Source organism: Corvus cornix, chromosome 6 (assembly GCF_000738735.6).
Source record: "Corvus cornix cornix isolate S_Up_H32 chromosome 6, ASM73873v5, whole genome shotgun sequence".
Taxonomy (NCBI): domain Eukaryota; kingdom Metazoa; phylum Chordata; class Aves; order Passeriformes; family Corvidae; genus Corvus; species Corvus cornix.
The window spans coordinates 6415838-6438542 of NC_046336.1; the positions used below are offsets into that span (position 1 = coordinate 6415838).

Genomic DNA, 22705 nt, shown 5'->3' on the forward strand with positions numbered 1-22705 from the left:
ACTCCTAATCCCCCCTATTTTCAAAGCTGGGTTTGTAATAAAGCTTTTAGGGTTTTTTTTTCAAAGCTAATGGCATTCTCTGAAGATTTTATTGCTGTTACGCTACATAGGACGCTTAATTTTTTTCCCCTCTCTCCCTCTCTTCCCTCACGGTTAAAAAAAAAAAAAAAAAAAAAAAAAAAAAAGAGGGGTGGAGGGAGAAGTATATGGTTCCTGCAGAAATAAGCCTTTTATCAAGATGGGAAACAATTTCTAGAAAGGCCCAAGTCTGCTGTTCGGCCGCAATCCGTTTAATGTTTGCCCATTTGCCCGGGTTTGAAGTGGAGAGCAAGGCAGCTTGGGCGAGTTCAGGGAAAATGTGCGTCCTGCTTGGTTTCCAGATCTGCATCATCAGCTGTTCGAGGAGGGAAGAAACGCGACGAGAAGTTTACCTTGGGAATAGCTCTACTAAATAATTAGCCTAGGTTTAAATGGAAAGGACTGCATTGCGACATGCGTCCTAACCCTGACTGGGCCTCTCTCATATTTGTAGCACAAGTGAATGGAAAGTCACCGGGATTGTATAAGAAGCGATGCTAAAAAAAAAAAATAATAAGATCGGATATTTAAAAAAAAAAAAATTAAATTTACATAGTACCCGATAGAGCCAACACGTGCACAGAATGTCTAATCTTAACTTTTCAAGGCAGTATGTTTAACAAAGCTCGTATTTTTGCGATGCATTGTAACTTCGCCTTATCACAGTGTAAAGGGTAGTCAGATTGTCCTAAATTATGTCCAACTAGCCCCCCTGGATCCACGGATTAAGAGATTAAAGGAGACCACTGGGCAATGCCTCCTCTTTCCCCTTCATATTCCTGGTATGATAATTGCCTAAACTGATTTGCACTTTCACAAAAGCTTGCAGGATTCTTTGTAGCTCGAACAGAGCAGACGAGGTTTCTCTATCAATGGAAATAAAACTGATTAATGCAGTCTATCAGGCTAAGGAGCAAATGAAGCATGAAAAAACAACTGTGCACCCCCAGAAAACCAGCTAGTTTCCTCAAGGACCCAGAGCAACTTTTTTACTTTTTTTTTCTTTTTTTTTTTTTTCCTTTCCCCCTCGTCTTTAATGTCAGAGTTTTACTCTGTGCCCAGGATCGCTCCCTGAGAGCAGCAGGGAGAGCAGCAGCTGGGGCGCAGCCTCTGCTCACAGGACCTGTTCCTCACCTCACCGACCTGGCCAGGAGATAGAAAAGATGGGGGAAAAGACAAAAAAAAAGGAAAAATCCTCTCTCGCTAAAGAAAACAGATATTTTTGCCGAGGAAAGCCCCTCTCAGCAGAGCGCGGCTGCTGCGGACCAGTTTCACCATCACGAGCCCGTCCGCACTTCAGTTTCTAACCAGGGAAGGGGCTGGGTTTGTCCTTGGGGGTTTTGGTTGGTTGGTCGGTTCTGTTTTGGGGGGTTTTAGGTATTTATTTACAGCAAGTGCGCCTCTGCGGCTTATTTTTAGAGGTCTATTTAGCAGCCAGCGAATACATTAAGAAAATGCGCCTATGGCCGCAGGAATGCGCGGCGCGGCCGCGGGGGTTCAGCAGCTAAAAACAAGGCGGTGTGGGGGGAAACCATAGGTTTCCGAGAAATTTGGGGGTGAAGGGGAAAAGATATTGCTTAAAAATTTAGGGCATATTGATAAATCTTTATTGACAAAATATTGACAATGACATACTTCTTGGAAGTATATAGTGTGTTAGAATTCTAACAAATTAAACACAAAACACAAAAATATTTACATTCTGGTATAGGAGACATGAAGGAAACATTTGTCACTTTTTTTTTTTTTTTAGTAGCTCTATGATCTCGGAATATTATAAGGTCAGTGTTTGAAAATTGACCCAATGAAAATGGCCATTAGGAAAAAAAAAAAAAAATCAATCCGTGATTTTCAGTCCCTTTTCTCTGGATCCTCCCAGCCTAGAAGGTGTCCCCACCGCCAAAACTGGTCGCTGGGTTTGCGCTTTGTTAATCTTAAAAAAAAGTAATCATCATCCGCTTTTGCAATGGGGATACAGTTGGGGGGGGGAGATAATTTCATTTGATTTTTTTTTTTTTTTTTTGCAGCAAAAGTTATGACCAACCCCAACCTCCCCCGCCCCCCCCCCCCCCCCGCCTTTCCCTCCCGTCCCTCCCCTCCCCACCGTGTTTGTCCATCCGGAAGGAACACTATGCTTTGTTACTGCTACTTCATTTAGCTTTCACAAACACTTTGACGCCAGAAGTTATCATAAAATGTTTACAGACTGCACATTTCTCGTAAAATAAAATTAAAAAGCACACAGAACCTGTCTTAAAGGGAAAAAAATTACAATTCATTTCTGTCTTTAGGAACCGGAATAATTTTTTCCGATTTTTTTTTCTTTTTTTTCTTTTTTTTTTTTTTTTTTTTCCCCAGACGGCTTTACACATGCAATTCAAGTTTCTGAAACAGGTGTGGGTTTTGGCTGCTTATGGAAATTTCTCTTTCAAAGACGGAAAAAACTGTGAAGTGCAAAATGTCCTGTAAGGTGTTAATTTTTCTGGTTTGGTTGGGGGCTTTTTTTGCTTCTATTTTTTTTTTCTTTTAAAGATTTTTTTCTATATATTTTTAAATTTTTTTGACGTTATGTTTTTAAAAGTGGATTGCGATAAACGGAATACCTGTCAATCACCTCGTCCGGGTGTTTTGGCTTTGATTGACAGATCCCCTTTGCCAGAGCGGTGCCGGCAGTGCCACAGTTCGGACCCCTCGCTGGCTGGCCCTCGCTCGCTCCCAGCTCCCTCCCAGGCAGGAATCGTGTTTTGATGAAGATCTCCGTGTCCTTCCTCGCACCGCCACGCTGGGGGGGTGGGGGGGGGATGGTGAGCCTTTAACACTTTCGGTTGGTGGGGTCCTGGCTTTGAAAAGTCCAAAAGTGCCAGGTTTTAATCGTCCGACGTGACGTCGATTTCCTCTGGGCTGGCTTGTTTGGTGGCGATTCTCCACCGGTTAATGTGATGAGTCCCTTTTTTCTTCTGTTGTGAGTCTGAACCTTCTTCTTCCAACTTTTGCCGCTTAAACTTTGTCCGTCTGTTCTGAAACCATACTTTTACCTGCGGGAGGAAAGGCACCGGGCATTAGTCCGACCGCCGGCTGCCCTGGACCTGCGGAGGCGCTCCGCGCCCCGCTTGCTCCGTGTGCCAGTGGCACCGTGCGCCGCCCGCAATGTGCTCTGTCCGTAGCGTGTCCCCGCCGCTCCGTGCCCTGCTGTCACCGCTGGCCAGCCTGGCGGGGGGCGACCAGAGCCGGGGCCCCGCTGCCACCCAACCGGCTGCGGGAAAGGCACGGTCGAGCTGCCCCACGCCCCCCGAGCACTTCCAGAGCACCCACGCGTGCAGGAGCGGGCAGCACCGCCGGGGGGATGCGCGGTGCGCGCACCTGGAGCTCCCGCGGACGCGTAGCCCCGAGCAGTGCCCAGGTAGCCCACGCGGGGAGCACGTAGCGTGGTGCTCGCCCCTGGGCTATCACCTCGACGGCCCCGCCGCCCGGAGAGGCTCCGGCTCCTCGCTCCTGGCCAGGTGTCCCACGGCCTCCAGCCCCGGGAGAGCCATCGGGGCTACGGCGAGGAGGCCGGGCCGGCTGCGGGGCTCCCACCTGCCCGGCAAGGCAAAGCAAAGACAGGGCCTCGTCCGTTCTAACGGGGCGGCAGGATGGAGCTAGGGGGTGGAGGCACGGGATTTTTTCCTCTTGGAAAAGTGAACAAAATGTACGGAAAAGCCCCGAGTAGAAAAACGTTCATAGCTCCCCGCAGCATCTCCCTGGGACGCTCCGTCCAGGAGCGATCGCAGTGCGGTGAGACCTGTAAGTGGCATCGTAAATATCCCCTGATTTTGTTCAGCGCCGCGTACATCTGACTGAACCATCCAGCAGCTGACTTCAGTGCTTTAATTACAGTTAGTATTGATCTGGGAGCTATCTCCAGGGCTGGCCACACTCCTTGTAGCGTCCAAAGGTAAACTTTTTTTTTTTTTTAAAGCAGTTTAAACTCTGGTTCTGTCTGAAAGTGCCTGATAAAGGCCTCAGCAAGGGGGGGAAAGGGAATTGGAGCATTTTAATAAGCTGGTTTAACCCGCTTCGCTGCCTCTTCAGAACAGAGACCTGACTGGCCGGACACACATCTCCGCTGCATTTTCATATTCTCCAAAAGTCCCCCATTAAAAAGCTGAGCGGGGAACAAGGGGTGAGTTTAATTTGCTTTTAGTTTGCTAATTGAAGGGGAGGACGGTTCATTTCTGCACGCTGATCTCCCAAAAGGGAGCTCATTTGTAGGGGACTGGGGGTTTGACATCCGGACAAAAGACCCCAACCAGCTTCGGAATCAAGCAGCACAAAGACCACCTTAAATACAGCTTTCCAGTAGAAATAAGCCTGTGACCGGTCCCTTGTTCGGGGAACCTCATAAAAGTGGCGATCCCTTTTTATTGTTTTGTTAGGGAGACATTTTAAAACAAAAGCTCCAACCTCTTTATTGCTTCCCCCACGAAAAGGAGTTAAGAAAAAAAAAAAAAGTGTTACAACTTAATCCGCCCAGAGAACGCTGTGTTTACTGGGAACTTTGAACTAGGCTGCGGCTGGGTATTTTGGCTTTTTTTTTTTTTTTTTTTTTTTTTTAGTACAGTGCCACATACTGTAGCAGAGACAATCCCCATCTGGAACCCTCTCTCTCCACGAGTTTCCTGGAAGGGCACAAAACAAAAGCCCGACACAACAACAACAACAACAACAACGACAACCACCAATCCTCCAAACTCCAGCCTTTCTTCCGGCGGGGAGAAAACCGCGAGAAAAACGCCCTCGCAGCCGGCCCGCCGGCCGTGGGTGCCCGGCCGTCGGGGGGAGCCTGCGCCCGCCCCGCCGCAGCTCTTGGCCCGTTCCGCGCCGCCCCACGGGTGCCCAGCCCCGGTACCTGCCGAGACCCTCGGGCCGGCACCGTGGCAGAAACATCGCCCGTCGTCCCGCCAGAGAGACCGAAATAGTCTCCGGTGCGGTTCTGGCCCGCAGCCAGTCGGAGAGGGGGGGAAAGGGGAGTGGAAGAGGGGAAGGGGGGATTCCTTGTTGATAATTTCTCTGCTTTTATTTTTCATCTTTCTGCCCTCCTGAACCGGCTCCTCACATCCCCTCTGCCGGCTAGACACGAGGGAAAATTCATCCAAGAAACTGTGTTTCTGCTGTAGGGTCCAAACGGGGGGTTCTTCCCCTTGCCCCCGCATCTGTTCTGGTGGCTTTTCCCCTAACATCGAACTCCTTCTTGAGGCTCAGACCAGTCCCGCAACAGAACGACCGGACCCGCAGACCGCAGCTCTCGCCGCTGCCTCCCCGCTCGGGCCGGAGCTCCAGCCGGGGCTGCCCGAGGGACCCGAAATCGCGCCCCGAGCGCTGCGGCTCCCCACGCCCGGCCGAGGCACCGCGACCCCCGGAACGAGCGGTGAAATCACGAAGGGAAAGGGATTTTACAACGCTCAGGCGATGGAAGATGCCTGTCTCCACTCCACCGGTTCGGGACTGGAGGCCTAAGCACCCCTAGAATTTGCCCTTATCATTGCCCGAATCTCGGCCCGGCCGGGTGGGTTTTCCAAAGGAGATGCCGGTACTTTCGCTTTGCCAACTGCCCGTTCCCTGCTTCCCCCTTACCTGAGTTTCCGTGAGGCTGAGGCTGTGTGCCAGCTGTTTTCTCTCCGCTCCTACTACATAATGGTTCTTCTCAAAGGCATGTTCCAGTCTCAGTAATTGGGATGGGGAGAAAGCTGTACGGATCCGTTTGGGTTTCCTGGCCAGTGCATTGTGCAATAGGAAGCTCTCCGGGCTGGTTTCATTCCCTGGGAAAGAGGGTAAAATGGAGATTAGTAAAACACCTTCCCCAAACGCACTCGACAGGACTTTTTAGTGGAAGAATTTTTGTCTCCCACCATAACCCTCAACTATAGTTTCTTTTTTATTTTTCAGAGCTTTTTTTGTATTGAGTTTTCCTTTGACAAATAGGTAGAGGGGAAGGATAAATACATAGGAGGGGAGGAGAGGACTGAGAGAAATTAAAATGCTAAAACACAACCTGGGGAGCACTACAGAAAAGGAAAAGAATTGGCCAGAGCCCGGCTGCGGTGTCTGCGGCTACATCTCACGGCTGCCCCCCTTCCCCTCGACCACCGGAGCCTCACGTCTTTCCCTATTTGTTTGTTATTTCCATCTTCCCGTCGCGGCCAGCTGGGAGCGGCTCTCGGGGCGCCCCGGCCGAGCCTCGCGAGTCTCCCTGGCCACCCACCGGCCTCCGGGAGCCGCCCGCCCGCTGCCCCGGCCTGTCTCGGCTTCCCTCGCCCAAAACTTCGGCCGGAGCCTTTCTCCTGCTGCTTCCCTTCATTCTGCCGGTGTGCTGCCCGCAACAGGGCTCCCACCGCCGCCGTTCCCGGCCCACTGACCCTCCCCGCTGCCTCGGCGCCGCCGGGAACCGGCGTGGAAATAAAGAACCAAACTCCGAGGAGGCCACAGAGCGGCCATCCCATCCCATCCTATCCCATTCCGTCCCATCCTGCATCGGAGCGGGGGCGGGAGAGGGGGGTGGTGAGCCGGGGCTTTTCGGTGGGCATTTCCCTCCAGGGTGCCCCTGTGCCGCTTCTCCGGTCTGGTCCTTCCAAGGTGGAAAAGGCACCGAGGGGCTCTCTCTGTAAGTGCTTTAAAAATCGTTGGAGGAGGAGGGTGTGTTTGAAATCAGGCTGTGTCTCAACACCAGGACATTTCCGCCTTTCATCTACCCCTCGTTACCAATCGCCTGGTGCCTGCGACAAATAATTTGGTGAGTGAAACCTGTAATTTTATTCTGAAAGGGTAATAATCCGTTTTGTGTCTCAGACCGCCTGGCTTCGGAGAGAGTGGCTCCTTTCCCAACCCGGCTACAGCGGCCCGGCTGTGGAAGGCCGGGGAAAATGCAGCATGCAGGTGGTGTGTTTTCGTTCCGAATTAATAAATAAAAATACAAGGGAAAAAAAAAAAAGCCAGATGGATCTCTGCGAGTGAAGGCTGATTTTGTTTGTTTGTTGGTTTGCCTATAATGAAAGTGGCAGAAGCCGGACCCATTAAGGGAGAGATCGGTTCACCCTTCGGAGAAGACGCTGCAGGTTACAAAGGGTTAAACAAGGGGGATTTTATTGATTGTCCGCCATTGGATTCGGTTATTTCCCTTCAGATGGTTATTAATCGCTTGGCATTTGGAGCCCCTCGCTGACCGCACGGTCGGGATCGCCCTCCGTGCCCCTTCCCCGGCTGTCCTCTGCAACCCCATCTCCCCTCACTCCTCCGGCGCTGGGATTAATTCCCCGCACACACTCCCCTCATCCTTTTTCTGGGGTTCGCTTCATTTCTTCCCCTCTAGCAAGGGCAGCGGCCGGACTTGGGGCGGCGGCGAGGGCTTCCTGCGGCCCCGCAGCTCGGCCCCGGCAGCCCGGCGGGCACCGCCGCCTTCCCGGGGGAACCACAGCCTCACCACCTCTCCATTCCCCGCTCTGCGGGGCCGCTTCCTTCTGGGGCTCCTCTCTAGCTCTTAACACACCGGAACAAAAAATATCCACCTTTTCGCCTGCTTTCAATGGGGGCAGAAAGCTGACGAAGTCCCAGCCGGCCTTGCCTTCCCGCTTGCTCTCGTCTTCCCGGGAAACCAAAACAAACCGGGAAAAGCAGCAAAACAAAACCAAGCCCAAGACCCTCCGCTCTGACAGCTCTCCCAACTTTGGCGGAGGCGGAGACAGGGACAAAAGACCCCGGGCCCAGCCGAGCCGAGCCCTCGGCTCCGGGCAGGGGCCGCCCGACCACCCGCCGTCCCCAACATCCGCACCGCGGGGACCGGCCGGGGCCCGCCGGAGGATGCGGGGCTGGATCGGAAGGAGAAGAAAAGTTGCACGTACCTTGGAACCTGTGGCCCAGATACCGGTAGCGGTGTATTAGCCACGGGTAGAAGGTGGAGGGGTCCCTTTGCTGCGAGGCGAAGAGCGGGTGCGTGGAGTGCGAAGCAGGCAGCGGGTGGGCGGCCAGGGCATGAGGAGGGGGCACGGGATGGACCGGCACGGCCGGGTTAGGCGGGTGGGAGACGGCTTCTGCAAAGACCAAGTCCGGGTTGGAGTAGACCCCCCTGCCAGTGGAGTGGAAGCCGTTGAGAAAAGGGTTCATCGGGCTGGAATTGGCATAGCTGAGCGCCGCCGGCCGGATAGGATCCTCGGAGCGAGACGCGGGCAAGGGGCTGTCTTTGGCCACCAGCGACTCGATGGTGAAACACCGCTTGGGTGTGGGCTGAAACATGCTGCCGCGATGAGAGTCCCCGACCCAATCTCTGCCCGTCTCTTTCTGGTGCGCGGGAGACGATCCGGGGAAGTTTGCAGCAGGGAGTGACTTGAGGAGGGATAGATACACACATAAATAGACAGGGGCTGGAGGAAAAGGAGGCAGCGGCAGCCAGCGGTGCCCAAAAGGGAGACACACACACGCACCACGCACACACTCACACAAAAAAAGTTGCTGGGAGAAGTTTCCCTCCTGCAAGGAAAAGGCGGTCGCGCCCCCCCCTCCCCCCCTAAGTCCAAAGACAATCCATGGATGTGATCGGCCCCTTCACAAGTTGTGCAAACGATTTGTTAGTTCATGAGCCTAATTAGTGCTGGGATCACATAAACAGCTTCCTCTGAAGCCTGGTAAATGGCTTGATGATTGGTCGCTATTACTCGCCTTGAGGTTGAAGGGGGAGACTCTTTAAAGTGCGTCAGAGGGGAGGCGAGCGCCGGGCAGCGCCATCGGGAGGGATGGAGCCGCGGATCGGAGTGCGGCGGGAGCGCGCCCGTCAGCGCGGGGGGAGCGCGGCGCCCCGCGCAGCCGCCCCCGCCCCGCCGCCGCCCCCGCGCCCGGCCCCGCTCGGCTCCGCGCCCCTCCGCAGCCGCGCTGCCCTCCCTCCCCTGCCGCCGCTCGGCGACCAAGGTAGGCGGACGGGGGCCGGGGGGGGGGGGGGGCTTCAGCGGGACAGGAGATGGGGGGCCCTGCATCTCTTCTGGTGGGGGCCAGGGGGGGAGTAGGGCTGCTCCGCCAGCGCGACACCCCTCTCCCGGCCACCTCTCGGGTACTCTCAGCCCGGCGAGGTTACCTTGATCGGCCCCGGGGCGTCAGGGAGAGATGCCCCGCTTGGGAAAGATTTCGTCCCGGTGAGAGAACGGGTCGTCCTCTTCCTCCGAACTTATTTATTTCCCCTTGGCTCCTCCGCACTGCCCGCACCGCGCGGTGCGGAACACAAAGCGCAGGGCAGCATCGTGCAGAGCTGGGACACGCCGGGCTCTCGCAGACGGGACAAGGGATCAAGTCGCCGGTTCCAGCCTTGTCCGTATTTTCGCGTTTACCTTTGGGTCCGGAGATGATTTTAGGGCTGAGTTCTCCTCCTCCCATTGGCTGGAGCTGCAGAATAATTATGATCACATCCTAATACTCTTGGCTGGTGCTTACTGTTTATTGGTAGTTAAGGATCTATTATCTATTCATCAGCCTCCCATTTTTGCCAATTACATTCTTCTAAAGTGAAGTACCAGCAGGTATTTTGCACATTTACAATTAATGATAAAAAAATCTGGCATACTTTAAATCTATTACGCCGCTGTGTAATTTATCTTAAAGATGCGGAATTGCTAATGTAAATTAATGTTTCTGTTGAACCAAGGGATGGGGGGAGTCTTAAAACCAGTCTAGCGTTTCTTTCCTTCGTTCCCAGACCTTGTTTTCTATTTTCTTTTCACTTTATGCACTAAAAACCCGTTACTTCGCTGCATTAAATTATGCTAAAAAACAAATCGCTGTCTAAATGGTTGTTTCCAGTAAAGGGCGAGGTGAATTCTATTCTCCTTCCCCACTCTCTGCTAAAAGCATCTGTTCCCAGCTTGCCGATATTTTTAACACAATACCAAATCGAGCGGCTAAATATAAGTGACAAAACAGTGTTGGGCACGCAAAGATGCGGCTGTCCTTGCGCCTTTGTCTGAGGCCGTGTTTCCCTTTGTGTACCCCGCGCTGTGTGCAATTTGTGGAGGGAGAAGTTCACTTTCTGTAGGAAATGTAAATCTGATCTCCAGGCGTGGGGCGGCTGCACGTATAGACATCCACAGCCACACGTGCGTGCGAGCGCAGAGCAAAGTGAGGGACAGCTTTACGCGGCATAACTCAAGTCTTTGGGCAGATTTTGCTGCGAGGTGCCATTCTCCCAGGTCTCACACATTTGGGAAAACCTTTCCTGCCCGAAGACACCGGAGTGCAGGGTTCTGGCCCCGCTGAGCTTAGAGTGCCGAGCAAGGGAGAGAAGGATTTTCCTTCAGCCCCACTCGTGTCCCTCGTGAATCGCCAGTATCTGAACTTTCTGAGACCCCTCACGCCTTCTCCGTACAACTTTTTTTCCCTCAACCGGCCGTCATTATGCCTCTTCTCGAAAAGATCTGGGGTTACAGACACGAACAAGGATGAGAAAGTGCCCTAAATACGGTGGGTGTTTGATGTGCTGGTTTCGACTGGGGCCTTGGTTCCAGAGCATTGAAAACGGGGAAAAAAAAAAAAAAAAAAAAAAAAAAGGAAAAAAAAGGGGGGAAAAAAGGAAGAAAAAAAAAAGAGAGAAACTTCTCCTTCTCCTCGGAGGAACTGTGTTTTGCATCAGCGTATTTACACTTCTCCTGGACTGAAGAATGAATCTGAATTGGAAAAACTTCAACTCCTTTTTTTTTTCCTTTTTTTTTTTTTTTCTTTCCAGACATCCTGGCATAATCGCGGGGCTCCTTTGAAAACTGCATCGAGTAATTTAGCACTTGGGGAGGGAGGAATTATATCCGTTTGAAGAGAAACCTCACACACGCAGAACCTCCAAAACGATCGATAAATTTCCCTCGACCTTCTTTACTGCCGGGGAAATATCCTCTAGCCTAAAATCCCTCTCCGAAGGGGAGTCCCGTTGTTTTGGAGCTGAACGGAGGAGGCTACGCTTGCAGCGGGGAGCTCTCCACGGCCAAGTCCGATTTTTTTCGGGAAAAGCGGGTGATCTCGGCCGCAGCACCCTGGAGGTCGGAGCCCTGCTCGCTCTCTGTGCTCTGTACATACGTACACATGTCTGTGTGTATGGTGTGTGTGTGCGCGGGGATACATCCAGGCAGAGGAACCGCAAGCAGAGCCTGGAGAACACAAGCTTTCCCTGGGTTTTGTCAGAGATAAAACAGGCCGGGGACAGTGAGAACAAAAACCAAGAGGACTCGGGATGGGATTTCCCAGAATTTGCCTCTTCTCCCTAAATTTTTGTATCATTCTCGCACTCGTCGCCGTGGCCATTTCTCGTGGGCGCCTCCCGCGCAGCCCCCGGCCTCTGCTGGCCCGGCCACGGCAGCTGAGCTCCAGCCCGGCCTGTCCCGGGAACACCTCCCGAAGCCACTCTCTTGAACTTTTCCTTCCCAAGGTCTTGACAGGCTGCTCTCGCTGTCCCCTTGGCGTCTACATGGAGAAAATCTGGCAGGGGCTCCCTTCCCAGCAATCCCCGATCTGCTCCAAGCGCACCGAGAGGCAGCCTCTCTCGGAGGGAGGGGTGAGCTACATTCGCAGTCAAATTACATGGCTGGCCTCAAAGGCTCTAGCTCCGGATTTCCAAACTAATACACATCTTTTAAAAGACGAGCCAAGAAGAAAGTGCGAGGAAGGTCTCAGATGCGGGGACCTCGGGGTAAGACGGTTGTTCATGGGCTAAACCAGGCTGAATTTTCTCGGGTATGGGGGTGGCGGTGAAGGAAGTTTCAGCCTTCCCTTAACTTTCTTTTCCAGGCGGGATCCGTCTCCCTCTTTTCCCTCCTGTCCCAGAGATTCATGCTCACGGCAGGGAGGAGAGGTGACCTAGGCAGGTCGTGTCTGGCGTGGGGTTGAGTGAGTTAAAGAAGAGGATGAATTTAATTCTTTTCTAAACGCCCTAAATCCTACTCAGTATGTCTGAGCCTCCTGCGAGTCCTTCGCAAAAGCGGAGTGCTCGGCGGGAATGACGGGCCGGGCCGAGCCGAGCCGGGTGCCCAGGACCTTGGCCGGGCTGCGGGGCTCCGGGGGAGCCGGTCGAGCAGGTGCATTCCGTCCGCAGCCAGCCCCGAGCAGCCGGAGCCACGCGTGGACAGGGCCTCTCTCCCCACTCATCCTGGGCTCCCGGGTGGGACGGGACACACGGGATGCTTCCCACGGACCTCCCCGCCGAGGAGAGCAGCCCTGAAAACCTCACCCCTCTATTTCGGTTCTGCACAGCGGGGCCAGCGCTGAAGCCGCCGGGATCCCGTCTCAGCGGCAGAGGACCGGGACCGGGACTGAGACCAGGAGAAGGCCTTGCTACCCGGATTCCTCTCACCGACCCGGGAACAGCGATGGGCCAGGGTCGCTTTAGTTTTTCTCTTTTCGACTCTAATTCAGGGCCCCGTCCCCTCTCGCTCTCGAACCAGCGCCATTTGCGCGCTGCACAGCCTGGCCCCGCCGTGGTTCCGCGCAGCTGTTTTTGTCCCGGGGGTGTCGGACTCGCGGTTCCAGTACAATGCCGGTAACACGGGACATCCGTAACCCCCAGCTTTACACGCGAAGCCCTAACACGCAGCCCTCCGCGCCAGACCTTTTAAACGTCAACACGTGCGGGGGAAGCGGGAGGAAATACCCGCAGCTGCGTGCGGGCGCGGTGAGCAGCGCGGTACCGAGAGTGCGTGTGGTCAGGCCGGGCCGGGCCGGGCCGCTGGGCCGCTGGGCCGCCGGGAGCATCCCCGCACGCCGCTCCCGCCGCTCCCTGGGCGCTCCAGTCCCGGTCCCCGCCCGCTGCGCGGGGGCGGCGGCCGCGGGCGCGGGGCCGGGCGCGCATCCGCGGGGCGGCAGCGCCCCCTGCCGGCCGCCGTGCAGCTCCCGCCCGCCCGCGGCCCCGCCGCCGGCACCGCATCCCCGGCGGGCCCGGCCGCTCCCGAGCTCCCCGATCCCGTCAGAAAGCAGCCAGGAGCACTAAGGCCGCTTAATGTGTCTATTAATAAAAGTAATCAAGCCCTAAAGGGCTTTTACTTTTTTTTTACTTTTTTTTTTTCTTGAGAAAGCTCCACGCGTGTGTATTCACACACATCCACGCACACGCACTCCAAACTCTCCCCGCGGAGTTGGCGGAGCGCTTGATTTGAACTACCCACCGAGGGACCAGCACGTCCGAAATCTTTCCCTCCGGGGTAGCCTTCTCAACAGCTGGATCCAAAAACTGCATCCAGCCCTTGAACTTTGGCACTTCGATCAAAACCTTGGCTTGTGCCACACCGTGTACTGCGACTTCTCGTACGTGATGGGGTATAGGCAAGAGGGCTTTGAAAAGTCTCCTGTCTTTCCTGCCCGCCTGTCCGTTTGACCTGCGGGCTCTATCCCGAAGGAATAGCTCCTGTGGGGACTCCCGTGGGCTCGGAAAGGCTGGCTTGTCAGCGGTGCGGTACCGCACGCCGGTGAGTTACAGCCAGTTTCCAGCTATTGGGTGCTGAATTCACGGCAGATTCACGGGCTTTGCCTGCCACCGGCTACCTGGGCAAGCCCTATATTGTGGGTTTCTGAGCGCCCGTGTCAACCACGGGGGTTCTTCCTTGATGAAAGTTCGTCAGACTCATAAAAAAAAAAAGTTAAAAGAAGAGCTAAAAGCAGAGGCAGATTTGCAGGCCAGCTAGGGGTTGCAGGTGTCCACGCTCCGGCCATCCCATGGGAAACCGCTCGTCTCTCTTGGGAACGAAAAGGTGTCCGAGCCTCCACTGATGTGGAGGTTGCGTGGGAAGAACATGCGGGAGATGCTCTTCCACCTGGTGCTTGTTTTTCCTAGTGGAATACGATGCACACCAAAACAGAAACTCCTTGTCCACGAAACAAACCCCCGCTCTGCACCTGGGCGGGACCTTCACTGTCCTGAGCGGGACGGGGCGGACACGGGGGGACCCCGCGGGTGCGCAGCACTCGCTGCCCTGCGCGGTGTGGCGCGGAGCTGCCTTGGATCCCCGGCTCCCGTGTTCTCGTTCCCCATCCCATCTCAGAACGCAGTTAAGGTTCCCCATCTGTGCCGTACTTTTCTTCTGCAGGCGCGGGGCTCCGTCCTGCCCGGGGGTCCCGCAGCTCCCACACCGGGGCCACGCAGGTCCCACACCGCTGCCCCAGCATCGGCCAGGAGCGGCCGAGGGGAGGCAGAGACACTTCGCGGCGGGAGAGATCCCGCCCCAGGAGGGGGCTGTAGTTAAAAACTTTCCTAAACTTTCCTCCGGACTGAGCTCACCGCTGTCCGTACGGGAATGGGGAAGAGGGGAGAAGCAAACTAAATCATGTCTTCAAAAGCAAAAGCTTTGTTTCTAAGGAAAAACAGAAAATTCCACTATAATTTACCACGAGTTCTGTTCGGCACTTTTTGGTACTACTGAGATACTTTTAGTTTCTCGTTCAGACATCAAATTTTGTGATTTATTCCATTGTTCATAGAGAGCCCGATCCCGCGGATCCGACTAAACTTGCTTTGTATTTCACGAAAAGTTTTCTGGGCAACGGGGAGAAGGTCAACGCTATTTTCCAGAGCCTCCTCACCTGGCTTGGGGCGAGCCTGGAAGAAAGTTAGCTCTACTGGAGCTCAGCTCCCTCTCCTCCCTTTGCTCCTTGGTCGGGTCGGGTTTTTTTGGTGGGTTTTTTTTTGTTTGTTTTTTTGTGGGTTTTTTTTGTGTGTGTGTGACTGTGTGTGTTAACTCTTGTCCATCCTTTGGAGAAATTTGAGTTTGCAAAAGAGCAGGGGGGTTTTCAGAGTGATTCTCTCTGCATCTTCCCACAAGCCCTTCGGTCCCACCCGAGTTATCTTTCTCCTGGCGACCTGCATGAGGCACAAGGCGTTTGCAGTGAAAGAGACCGAAAAACTCCCAAATAATTCTCCAAGCTTCTAAAATTTAGCGACCAAATATTAGCACATTGAAGTGTTATTGAGGACACCAATCAATACGTACTTCTTTTTTTTTCATGCATTTTTTCTCAAGGACCTCAAGTACATAATTGCTTGTAGCGGCATCCTGGAATAGAAATATAAGTATCCAGCTCTGAAACGCATAACCTCACTGAATTCCTTCATTTGCTAATATGTTCCCAAATATTCAAGCTCACAGGGATGTGCGCGCTGTGGAAGCCACAGAGAGTGTAATAAAACAGAACTCCTAAAGCAAAATTAGCGGTTTCTCTGGATGTTCCAGGCCTCCGAAGCCCGGGGTTGCTTTTTTTTTTTTTTTACATGCATAATGTATGTCAAACATAGACATGGGGGCTTTTGCTTAAACTGTGTGTGTGACTCCATCGGGTTGCCGCCCCGTTACCTTGCTTCCATCCAACAACTTTTTCCATAGATTAGTTGCGAACTGAGAGTGTTTTTACAGACTAATTTTTTTGTCTTTCTCTCTTCCCTGAAACGGAAACAAAATAGGGAAAAGGCTTTTTTCGGTGTTTTAGAAAACTTCACCTCGGTGCAGCGCACAGATGAGGGAATACCTGTGCAGAGGTGCTGCATTTCCCCGCGTCTCTTCGCTGGCCATTCCCCTGGGGTAATGCAGGTCGCTCATCGCTTATCTGGCTCTTTTCGCCGCAAGAACACCGGCAAAGGTCAGGCCGCAGCGGAGAGTCCCCGCTCGGCTCCCGCCTGAGCGCACCCTGCTTCTAGGGCGAGCACCGTGCTGCTGGTGGGCACCGACCGTGCTGCTCGGTCAAGCCCTTCCCAGCCGCCAGATCTCTCCGCCAGCATCCAGACACAGCGGTCGGTGTCAGGGCCGGGGTGGAATAGCCGATGCCAGGAGAGGAGTGCGAGCAGCGAACGGGCCGGCGGCAGAGAGCGCCGGCAGCGCCTGCCCGGGCAGCGCTTGGCCCCGAGCGGGTGCTGGCCGGGCACGGAGCGGGGTGCGGCACGGAGCGAGCCCGGGGAGCTGCGGCGGCCCTGGGATACGGTTCCTCTCTCCTCTCCCCGGCCGTACAGGCGGCAGGAGTAGCAGCCGGGAATCGAAAGTGACCCCCTCTCCCGACTGCTGCCAGGTCTGCGCTGTTTGATGCTGCGATCCAAAGAAAGTCTGAACTTGAGGGATAATTTTCTCCATATGGGCAAGAGAGCGCACACACGGCGGTTCTCTCCACAAATCACCTACTTCCAATTGGTTTTCACTTTCCACAAACAGTTACAGGGGGAATAAATAAAAGAAAGATGAAAAGAAAGGAAAAAAAATGTTACGGTAAAGAAAGTGGTTTTTTGACCGCAGGTCGGAAAATGCAACCGGTGCCTCACCGCGCTCTGCGCACCGGCGAGGGGTGGGCGTACTGCTGCCGGCAGGCTCCGTCCGAGAGCCGCGGGTGTCCCGGAGAGGGAGTGCTCCCCATAGCCAAAGGCAACGGATGGTGAAGGCAGAGCAGGAGCCTGGACCTCCTTGTGGGAAGAAGTGCGTGCGGCTGCGAGGGGTCTGCTCCGCAGGCAGTGCCGATGCAGAGCCTCGCTGCTGAAAATCTGCTCTGCAGCTTCCCTGCGCCCCAGCGCAGCGCAGCCAAGCAGCTGCGCAGCTTCCCGCAGTTTCCCGCAGCTTCCCGCAGCTTCCCGCAGCTTCCCGCAGTTTCCCGCTTAGGCAGAGAGGTCAGCGGAGGCACCGTGGTGGGCAAGGGCAGGGTGATGAGGAAGGAAGCCGGCGGCAGGGAGAAAGGCCTCCTGGTCTCCACTTCCCACCTCCCCGGGAGGTTAGCAGGGGTGGCTTGTCTCCCCTTTCGCTGTATTTCAGAAGAAGGGAGCGGGGGAGGAAGAGGATAAGCTTGTGAAGGGTTTGGGGAAGGTTGCAGCCGGTCCGCGGTTTGAGATTGCAGAGAGGAGCCGGGCTCTGCAGGGAAGAAGTACGCGACCCTCCGGGGGCAGCGGGGACCCTCGGAGTCAGTGTAATGTATTCTATATATTTTTTTTAAGGTTTCAGTGAAAGGAGCACATTTATTTGTAGTTCGCTCCTTCCAGCCCAACGAACAATCCCACGCACCCACAGGCAAGGATGTTTACGGAGGTGGCAGATGGTACCTCGCCTGCTTCCCCGCTTGTGTCACGACGGGACCGAATTGCTCGGCGAAGCGATCTTCCCAGCTTAGGGCGCTTCCTCACAAACGAGCAAAACCGATGTGTTTGTTTGTTTGTTTATTTGATTGTTTGCAAGAGTTGCGCTGTTTTCCTGCTCGCGATTTGACCGTGGCAGAGAAACCCGCTCCCGGCGATCGCCGCCGTGACGTTTAGTCAAGGAAATACTACAGGTGTTACTGCGGTGTTCGGGAATTAATTCTCCTTCCTTTCCCCCTCCTCCTTCCCCGAGTTATTTCCTAGCCTACCCAGATAGCTGGGAAAGGGTCCCACATACCCCGGAGCTGTAAATTGAGCGCTGAAATACTTGATCTCACTGATCTTTGGAGAATTAAATCTGGCCTCATTTTACAGGAGGAAGCAAAGTCAATCTCGGAGGTTTTGTGAAGAAAGGCTGTTATTTCCTAGAGGATAGGCGTTTAAGTTGTTAAATATTAGTTTTTAATTACGTATTGTTCTTTTAAAAAATAATATTTATACTTAGGTCCGTGAAGGTATTCAATTGAATTTTCAAGCCATCAGCTAACCATTCTTTACACGCCTGATGGAAAATAGCCCATTGTACCAGCGGCCGGCTATGTTTCTTCAGTAGACAGCTCTTAGAGTGCTCCCCATTGTCCCCCGCGCCCCTCAGCGAGGCCGCCGGGCAGCATCAGGCGCGGAGCGGGCGGCAGCGGTCACCTCGGGGGGTTCTCTGCCACAAACCTGAGCTGGGGGGAGCGGCAGGGTGCAGGACACGCTCTGGCACAGTGGGGCAAAGCCATAGAGCGAAGAAACTAAAGAGCAAGGACTAGTGATAGCGAATAAAAAATTCGGGATTAAACGTACCCGCGACCCCCGCGGTGACTTACGAGCTGTCCCCACCAGGTCCCCGAGGCCAAACGCATTTCCCGGCCCTCCGGGCACCCGGCGACAGGGACCTGGTGGCAGGGTGGCTGCGGGCGCTCCAGCCCTTGCGGGGCGTCGTGTGCGGCCGAGCTGGAGCCCAGCCCCGCTGCGGGGCCGGGGGTGCGTGAGCAAGGCAGGACTGACTGCACATCTGGAGGGGGGTCCCTCGGAACAACCCCTTATACCCCGCAGCGCCTCCCCCTCCGCTCCCCAGCATCCCCAGCTCTGTCCGGCTCACAGAGACACCACGGCCACTTGTCCATTTGCAAACACCTTCAACAGGAGGCTTTGCCCGCGCCATCAGAAGAGGCCATTTCGCAAAATTGCGCGGATTGAGGTCCCTCCGGCCTCATCATCTCCCGGGCCCGGGCCCTACTCGCCTCTGCAGAGCCCCAGAGCCGCGGAAAGTGGCAACCCGGGGTCTCTCACAGCGGGGCGGGGTGGCCCCCTCCATACAGGTAAACCACGCTTTAAAACAGTGGTGCAGGCACCGCGCACTGGAGCCGCCTGGATTGGAAGTCAAGTTTTTGGTTTGGAGCGGGTAAATATTTCTGCTCTCCATAAACTTGCGGACTGGACTAAAACGAGCACATGCAGTTCAGCATCTGTTTAGCTGGATGCTAAACAGATCGAATATTGACTTTTCACCTCCCGATCCTGAATGGGAAATAAAAAGAGGTTGGTGTCCTCTATTGTGTTTGCAATTGCCTCTCCCAGGATTAAAGAGACCTCCATTTTTTCTGGCTGTCTTTCATTTAACTGTTTGGAGACCAGAGATGGAAAATATTCGCCGAGAAGAAAAGAATAGCTGCATGGGATCATTTGCAATTCAGTGTGAAAATATTCTACCAAACCCATATCTATTCCAGTGCAGTTGAAAAAAAATAGGGCATAGCCGTCAACAGCCCATTCCACTCTGCTGGACAGCACGGAAAGTTTTAGGCAACTAAATTCCTAATGGGAGACCGCAGCAAACAGCACAATCATGTCTTCGACCAAACTATTTGGCAGCTTTAATTGCTAGAAGTGCTAGTATTAGCTAAAATGTTACAGCTTTGGTAAACGGGAGAATTCCTATAGATGGTGAACGGTACAGCCTATATGGACAGACCCCAACAGAAGCCTTAGCTTCAGGTGGCACACTTGGAATTGCAGAGGAATGAGCACTTGGAAGGAAGTCAGGATAAAGGCAGAGACGTCCAACGTAGCACGCAGGGTGTGTGCTCGAGAGAAGCAAACCAGAAACAACTGCTTTTCAATTTGACAAAGAAATGAGCATCATTTGTCTTTAAATGCTATTTCATTATCGCAGCTACCATGGGCGGGACATCTCATATAAAAATATGCTTCTCGAAGCGTGAGCGGAACTGGCCACCCTCGAATCGCCCCCAGAGCGTTGTTTTACTTCGTGTGGAGAGCTCTGCGCAGCGCCGGGAGCAAATCCCTTCTCCCTGAGCTGCCCGGGCCGCTCGTGCCTGCGCCTGCCCCGGTCTGGGGGGAGCCGCAGCTGGACACTGCCCACTTGTGGCTGACCTCGCTTGGAGCAGAAGACGCAAAGAATCCCTGCGGGGAAGGAAATTCTTTGAAAATGCAGTGTTTGTCTTGTCCAGAACTGGCTCTTGCTTGCTTTGGACACCTCAAAACGGACAGCCCACACAGTGCTTGGCAAGCCTGATTTTGAAGGGAGGCTGGGAGAAGCATTTGGGACCTCCTGATTCCTGCAAGGACGCCCCAAAACGGACAGGGAGGGAGAAAGAAGGGAATTACTGGCAGCTGTGTATCCACTCTGCGTTAGAGCTGCGCATGAACATCCAGGACACCTGAAGACCAGCACCTCTCAGGAATCTCATCTTTGCACTGGTCATTGCAGTCGTGCACAGTTCATTGGAACTCTGATACTTTGGCATCTAAAAACCTCCCTGGAGGAGGGTTTGGTTACGGATTACTCATTTGCTTTGCAATAACACTTAGTGTGCCCTGTCAAGGACTAAGGATCAATCATGCCAGGCTCTTCTTCAGTGCACAGATGACAATCCCTGGCACAGTAGTCTCAGTGAGAGGGCAAAGCAAGTATTTGTGCCTCAAAAAAATCCAGAAAAGAAAGTATCAACACTACAGTAAATAATAGGTAAGTAATGGTGAAGCTGAGGGCAAAAGGACACTCCTAACTCCAGTGTACTGATTATGAACTGTTTTCTGCTCTGGATTAAGCCAGTGGTAAAATGTCTATTGGTACTCAGAGTGCAAGATTAAACCACTTTGCATGATGATATAATTATTGTATTTAGCTCTCAGACAGTATTTATCATATTATTTTTTTTCTACAGCCTGAAACATGTGCATAGTTACACAGCACTGTACATTATCCAGTACAGGGGCAGAACCACCAAGAAGGTCAAAAAGCATATCACAGGAGGAGCTGTAGAAGCAGGATGTGTAGCCACAGTGAAGGTGTCGCGTGTATGCAATTTAGGAATTACATTGCAACACTTACTCCCCGAGCTTCTGCATCACTGTGAAAAATGCTTTGTTAATACTTCCTGTAGAAAATCTCCTTTCATACTTAGAACAATTAAATAGCTACCGAGTCATCAAAAAAATGGCCATGTGAGCTCAGAGGAGGGAGCGTACTACTAAATTCCCTTTCTGACCACGAGGCTTTATAACCTGTATATGCAGTCAAAATGAAGAAAGAAAACTGACACTTCAGAGGAAGTCAGTCACATCAGATGATACACAGATGTATTTAGATCAGTATCCTGATTTTTCCAGCTTTTCCAACAGACACTGATTCCTCATTTGTTATCCTCTGAGTCTCAGAGAAGGTGTGAGAAACTGCAGCTTCCTCCTTCACCTTAATCAAAACCTGCCAGTAGCCAGAGAAGCTCACTAAAATGAATGGAAAGACAAAGTGCTTGCAGGGATACATCCACTCCAACCTATCCTTCCTCTTCAGTTGTATCCAACTGAGACTGCACCTAAACCAAGGGTGAGCTCTGCCTCCAGTTCCAGGCACGATTCTTGCTGTCAGACATCTTCTGGAGAAGATGAAGTGTCCTTATTTCCGAGCAAACTATTCCCTTAAGGCTTTCTGTTGGTCAACTTTCTTCAGCCATAAACATGTCCATAAACATGCAATTCAGACCAGAAGCATTAGCAACCACCAAACAAACACATACAACACACGCAGGCAGCCAGAACAGGATAAATGACTGGTCAGGCCTCTGCTGTGCAAATACTTTCAGATAGGTAAAGCTGTGCTGCATTACCTTCAAAAAGTTCATTAAAAGCTTCCCTGGAGCTGTGTTTTGTACCCACAGCAGTCAGTTTTCAAGTCACTCACCATGTAACCTGCCAGGGATCGCTGGGCACTAGCTGTATTATTTAGCATTGCTGTTTGCATTACTGTTGTGCCAGGCAAGCAGACTCTGTGGCAAGAGACAGAAACGCAGAACAAAATTATGGTCCTTGCCCCAAGCACTTCCAGTCTTAATCTAAGATGCGAAAAAGGGAAGTAAAAAAATAAAAAAGAAAAGAAAACAGCAGGTGGAGACAGGGAAGGGGAAAGAAAGGATGAGACAGGACTGATTGGTGTGATACTGAGCAGCCTCAACACAACAGCTGCTATCTGGCATCAACTTCTCCACATAAGTGATGGCTGGATGGGGCCTGCAGGGAACGTGCCAGCACATTTTACCACATGAGCCATACGTTCTGTGTCACAACTGCCAAAAGCGCTTTGGGGTTGTAAGGATGGTTTGTGGTTGTGGCTTGGCAAGACGTAGAAGGAGGCAAAAGTGTGTGTCTTTCAACTGTACTGATATGCCAAGAATAAAGGAAGAAAATACAGGGAGGCTCTCAAGCCTGGTCCCTGTGACACTATGATGAAAAGAAATGTTTGTTTATAACAAGAGAGCGAATTTGTGAATCACAAAACCTAATTGGCAGCTTCAAGGGATGTGTAAGAATCAGTTTGAATGTCTTCTTCCCTCCACAATGTATTCAAGCTGCAATTGCAGGCCAAGTCACCTTGCGCTGACTAGCAGCCCACACAGTGCTTGGCAAGCCTGATTTTGAAGGGAGGCTGGGAGAAGCATTTGGGACCTCCTGGTTCCTGCAAGGACCTGCCAGATGCTTACAGGAGATTGTCTCACAGTGAGGGTTGGAGCTGGACTGCCCCAGTTTTTTGGGTTTTTTTTTTTTTTTTTGCTTGCGTGTATCTGGCACAATACACACCTCAGTTTGGAAAACTTGACCCGTATTAGGTTACACTTCTAGTTAAAAACTCCTTCATGTCAGTTTGAAAACCACATACTTCAAAATATAATGTACTTTAACATTCTTTCGCTCCCCCCGCGCCCCATGGCCTCTAATTTAGTAGGGTTTTAAGAGCATCATGTGCTTGAACTCTGAGCTGCTCCCAGGCATCTAAAAAAGTAATTGGAGTATTTAGGCTTTAAATGGATTCTCTTTTCAATCTAAATGGTATCACACATCAGAGATGTCAGTATGAGTGGTTGAAGAGAGATTAGAAATTCTCCTAAACAGTCTGATAATTAAATCATTTATACATCCACATATTTGTTTGAAGAAGCTCTGACTGCCCCAGGCCTCATCTCCTCTGTGCTCCTA

General features: G+C 52.8%; 1 protein-coding gene and 1 long non-coding RNA gene across 6 annotated transcripts in view; one reads left to right on the forward strand and one right to left on the reverse strand.

The window, feature by feature from the left end:
* Positions 1–2410: 2410 nt before the first annotated feature.
* Positions 2411–9426, reverse strand: EMX2 (empty spiracles homeobox 2). Of its 2 annotated transcripts, XM_039553854.1 has the most exons (4): positions 9176–9426; positions 7953–8433; positions 5692–5876; positions 2411–3113 (listed from the first exon to the last, which is right to left on the reverse strand). In XM_039553854.1, the coding sequence occupies exons 2-4, from the start codon at positions 8341–8343 to the stop codon at positions 2946–2948; spliced, it is 744 nt and encodes a 247-aa protein (XP_039409788.1). In that variant the 5' UTR covers positions 8344–8433; positions 9176–9426; the 3' UTR covers positions 2411–2945. The 2 variants fall into 2 exon arrangements, with proteins under 2 accessions (XP_039409788.1, XP_039409786.1); XM_039553852.1 differs by lacking the exon at positions 9176–9426 and having other exon boundaries at positions 7953–8887.
* The window catches only part of LOC120410201, a 70219-nt gene continuing 56457 nt past the window's right edge, over positions 8944–22705 (forward strand). For 2 of the 4 annotated variants that reach the window (XR_005602176.1, XR_005602178.1), the window contains exons 1-2: positions 8946–9012; positions 10814–11767. This is a non-coding gene — a long non-coding RNA (uncharacterized LOC120410201). Of the gene's footprint in view, positions 9013–10813; positions 11768–22705 lie in introns of all 4 variants that reach the window. The other 2 variants (XR_005602179.1, XR_005602177.1) reach the window with 2 other exon arrangements.

What these genes read in the sequence shown, in the direction of transcription:
- EMX2 (XM_039553854.1), bottom strand. Translation starts at nt 8,343, where the DNA reads ATGTTTCAGCCCACACCCAAGCGGTGTTTCACCATCGAGTCGCTGGTG. An exon ending in TCTGGGCCACAGGTTCCAAG is followed by an intron (nt 5,877 to 7,952) that starts GTACGTGCAACT and finishes CCTCTTTCCCAG; the next exon opens with GGAATGAAACCAGCCCGGAG. An exon ending in TCAGCCTCACGGAAACTCAG is followed by an intron (nt 3,114 to 5,691) that starts GTAAGGGGGAAG and finishes TTCCTCCCGCAG; the next exon opens with GTAAAAGTATGGTTTCAGAA.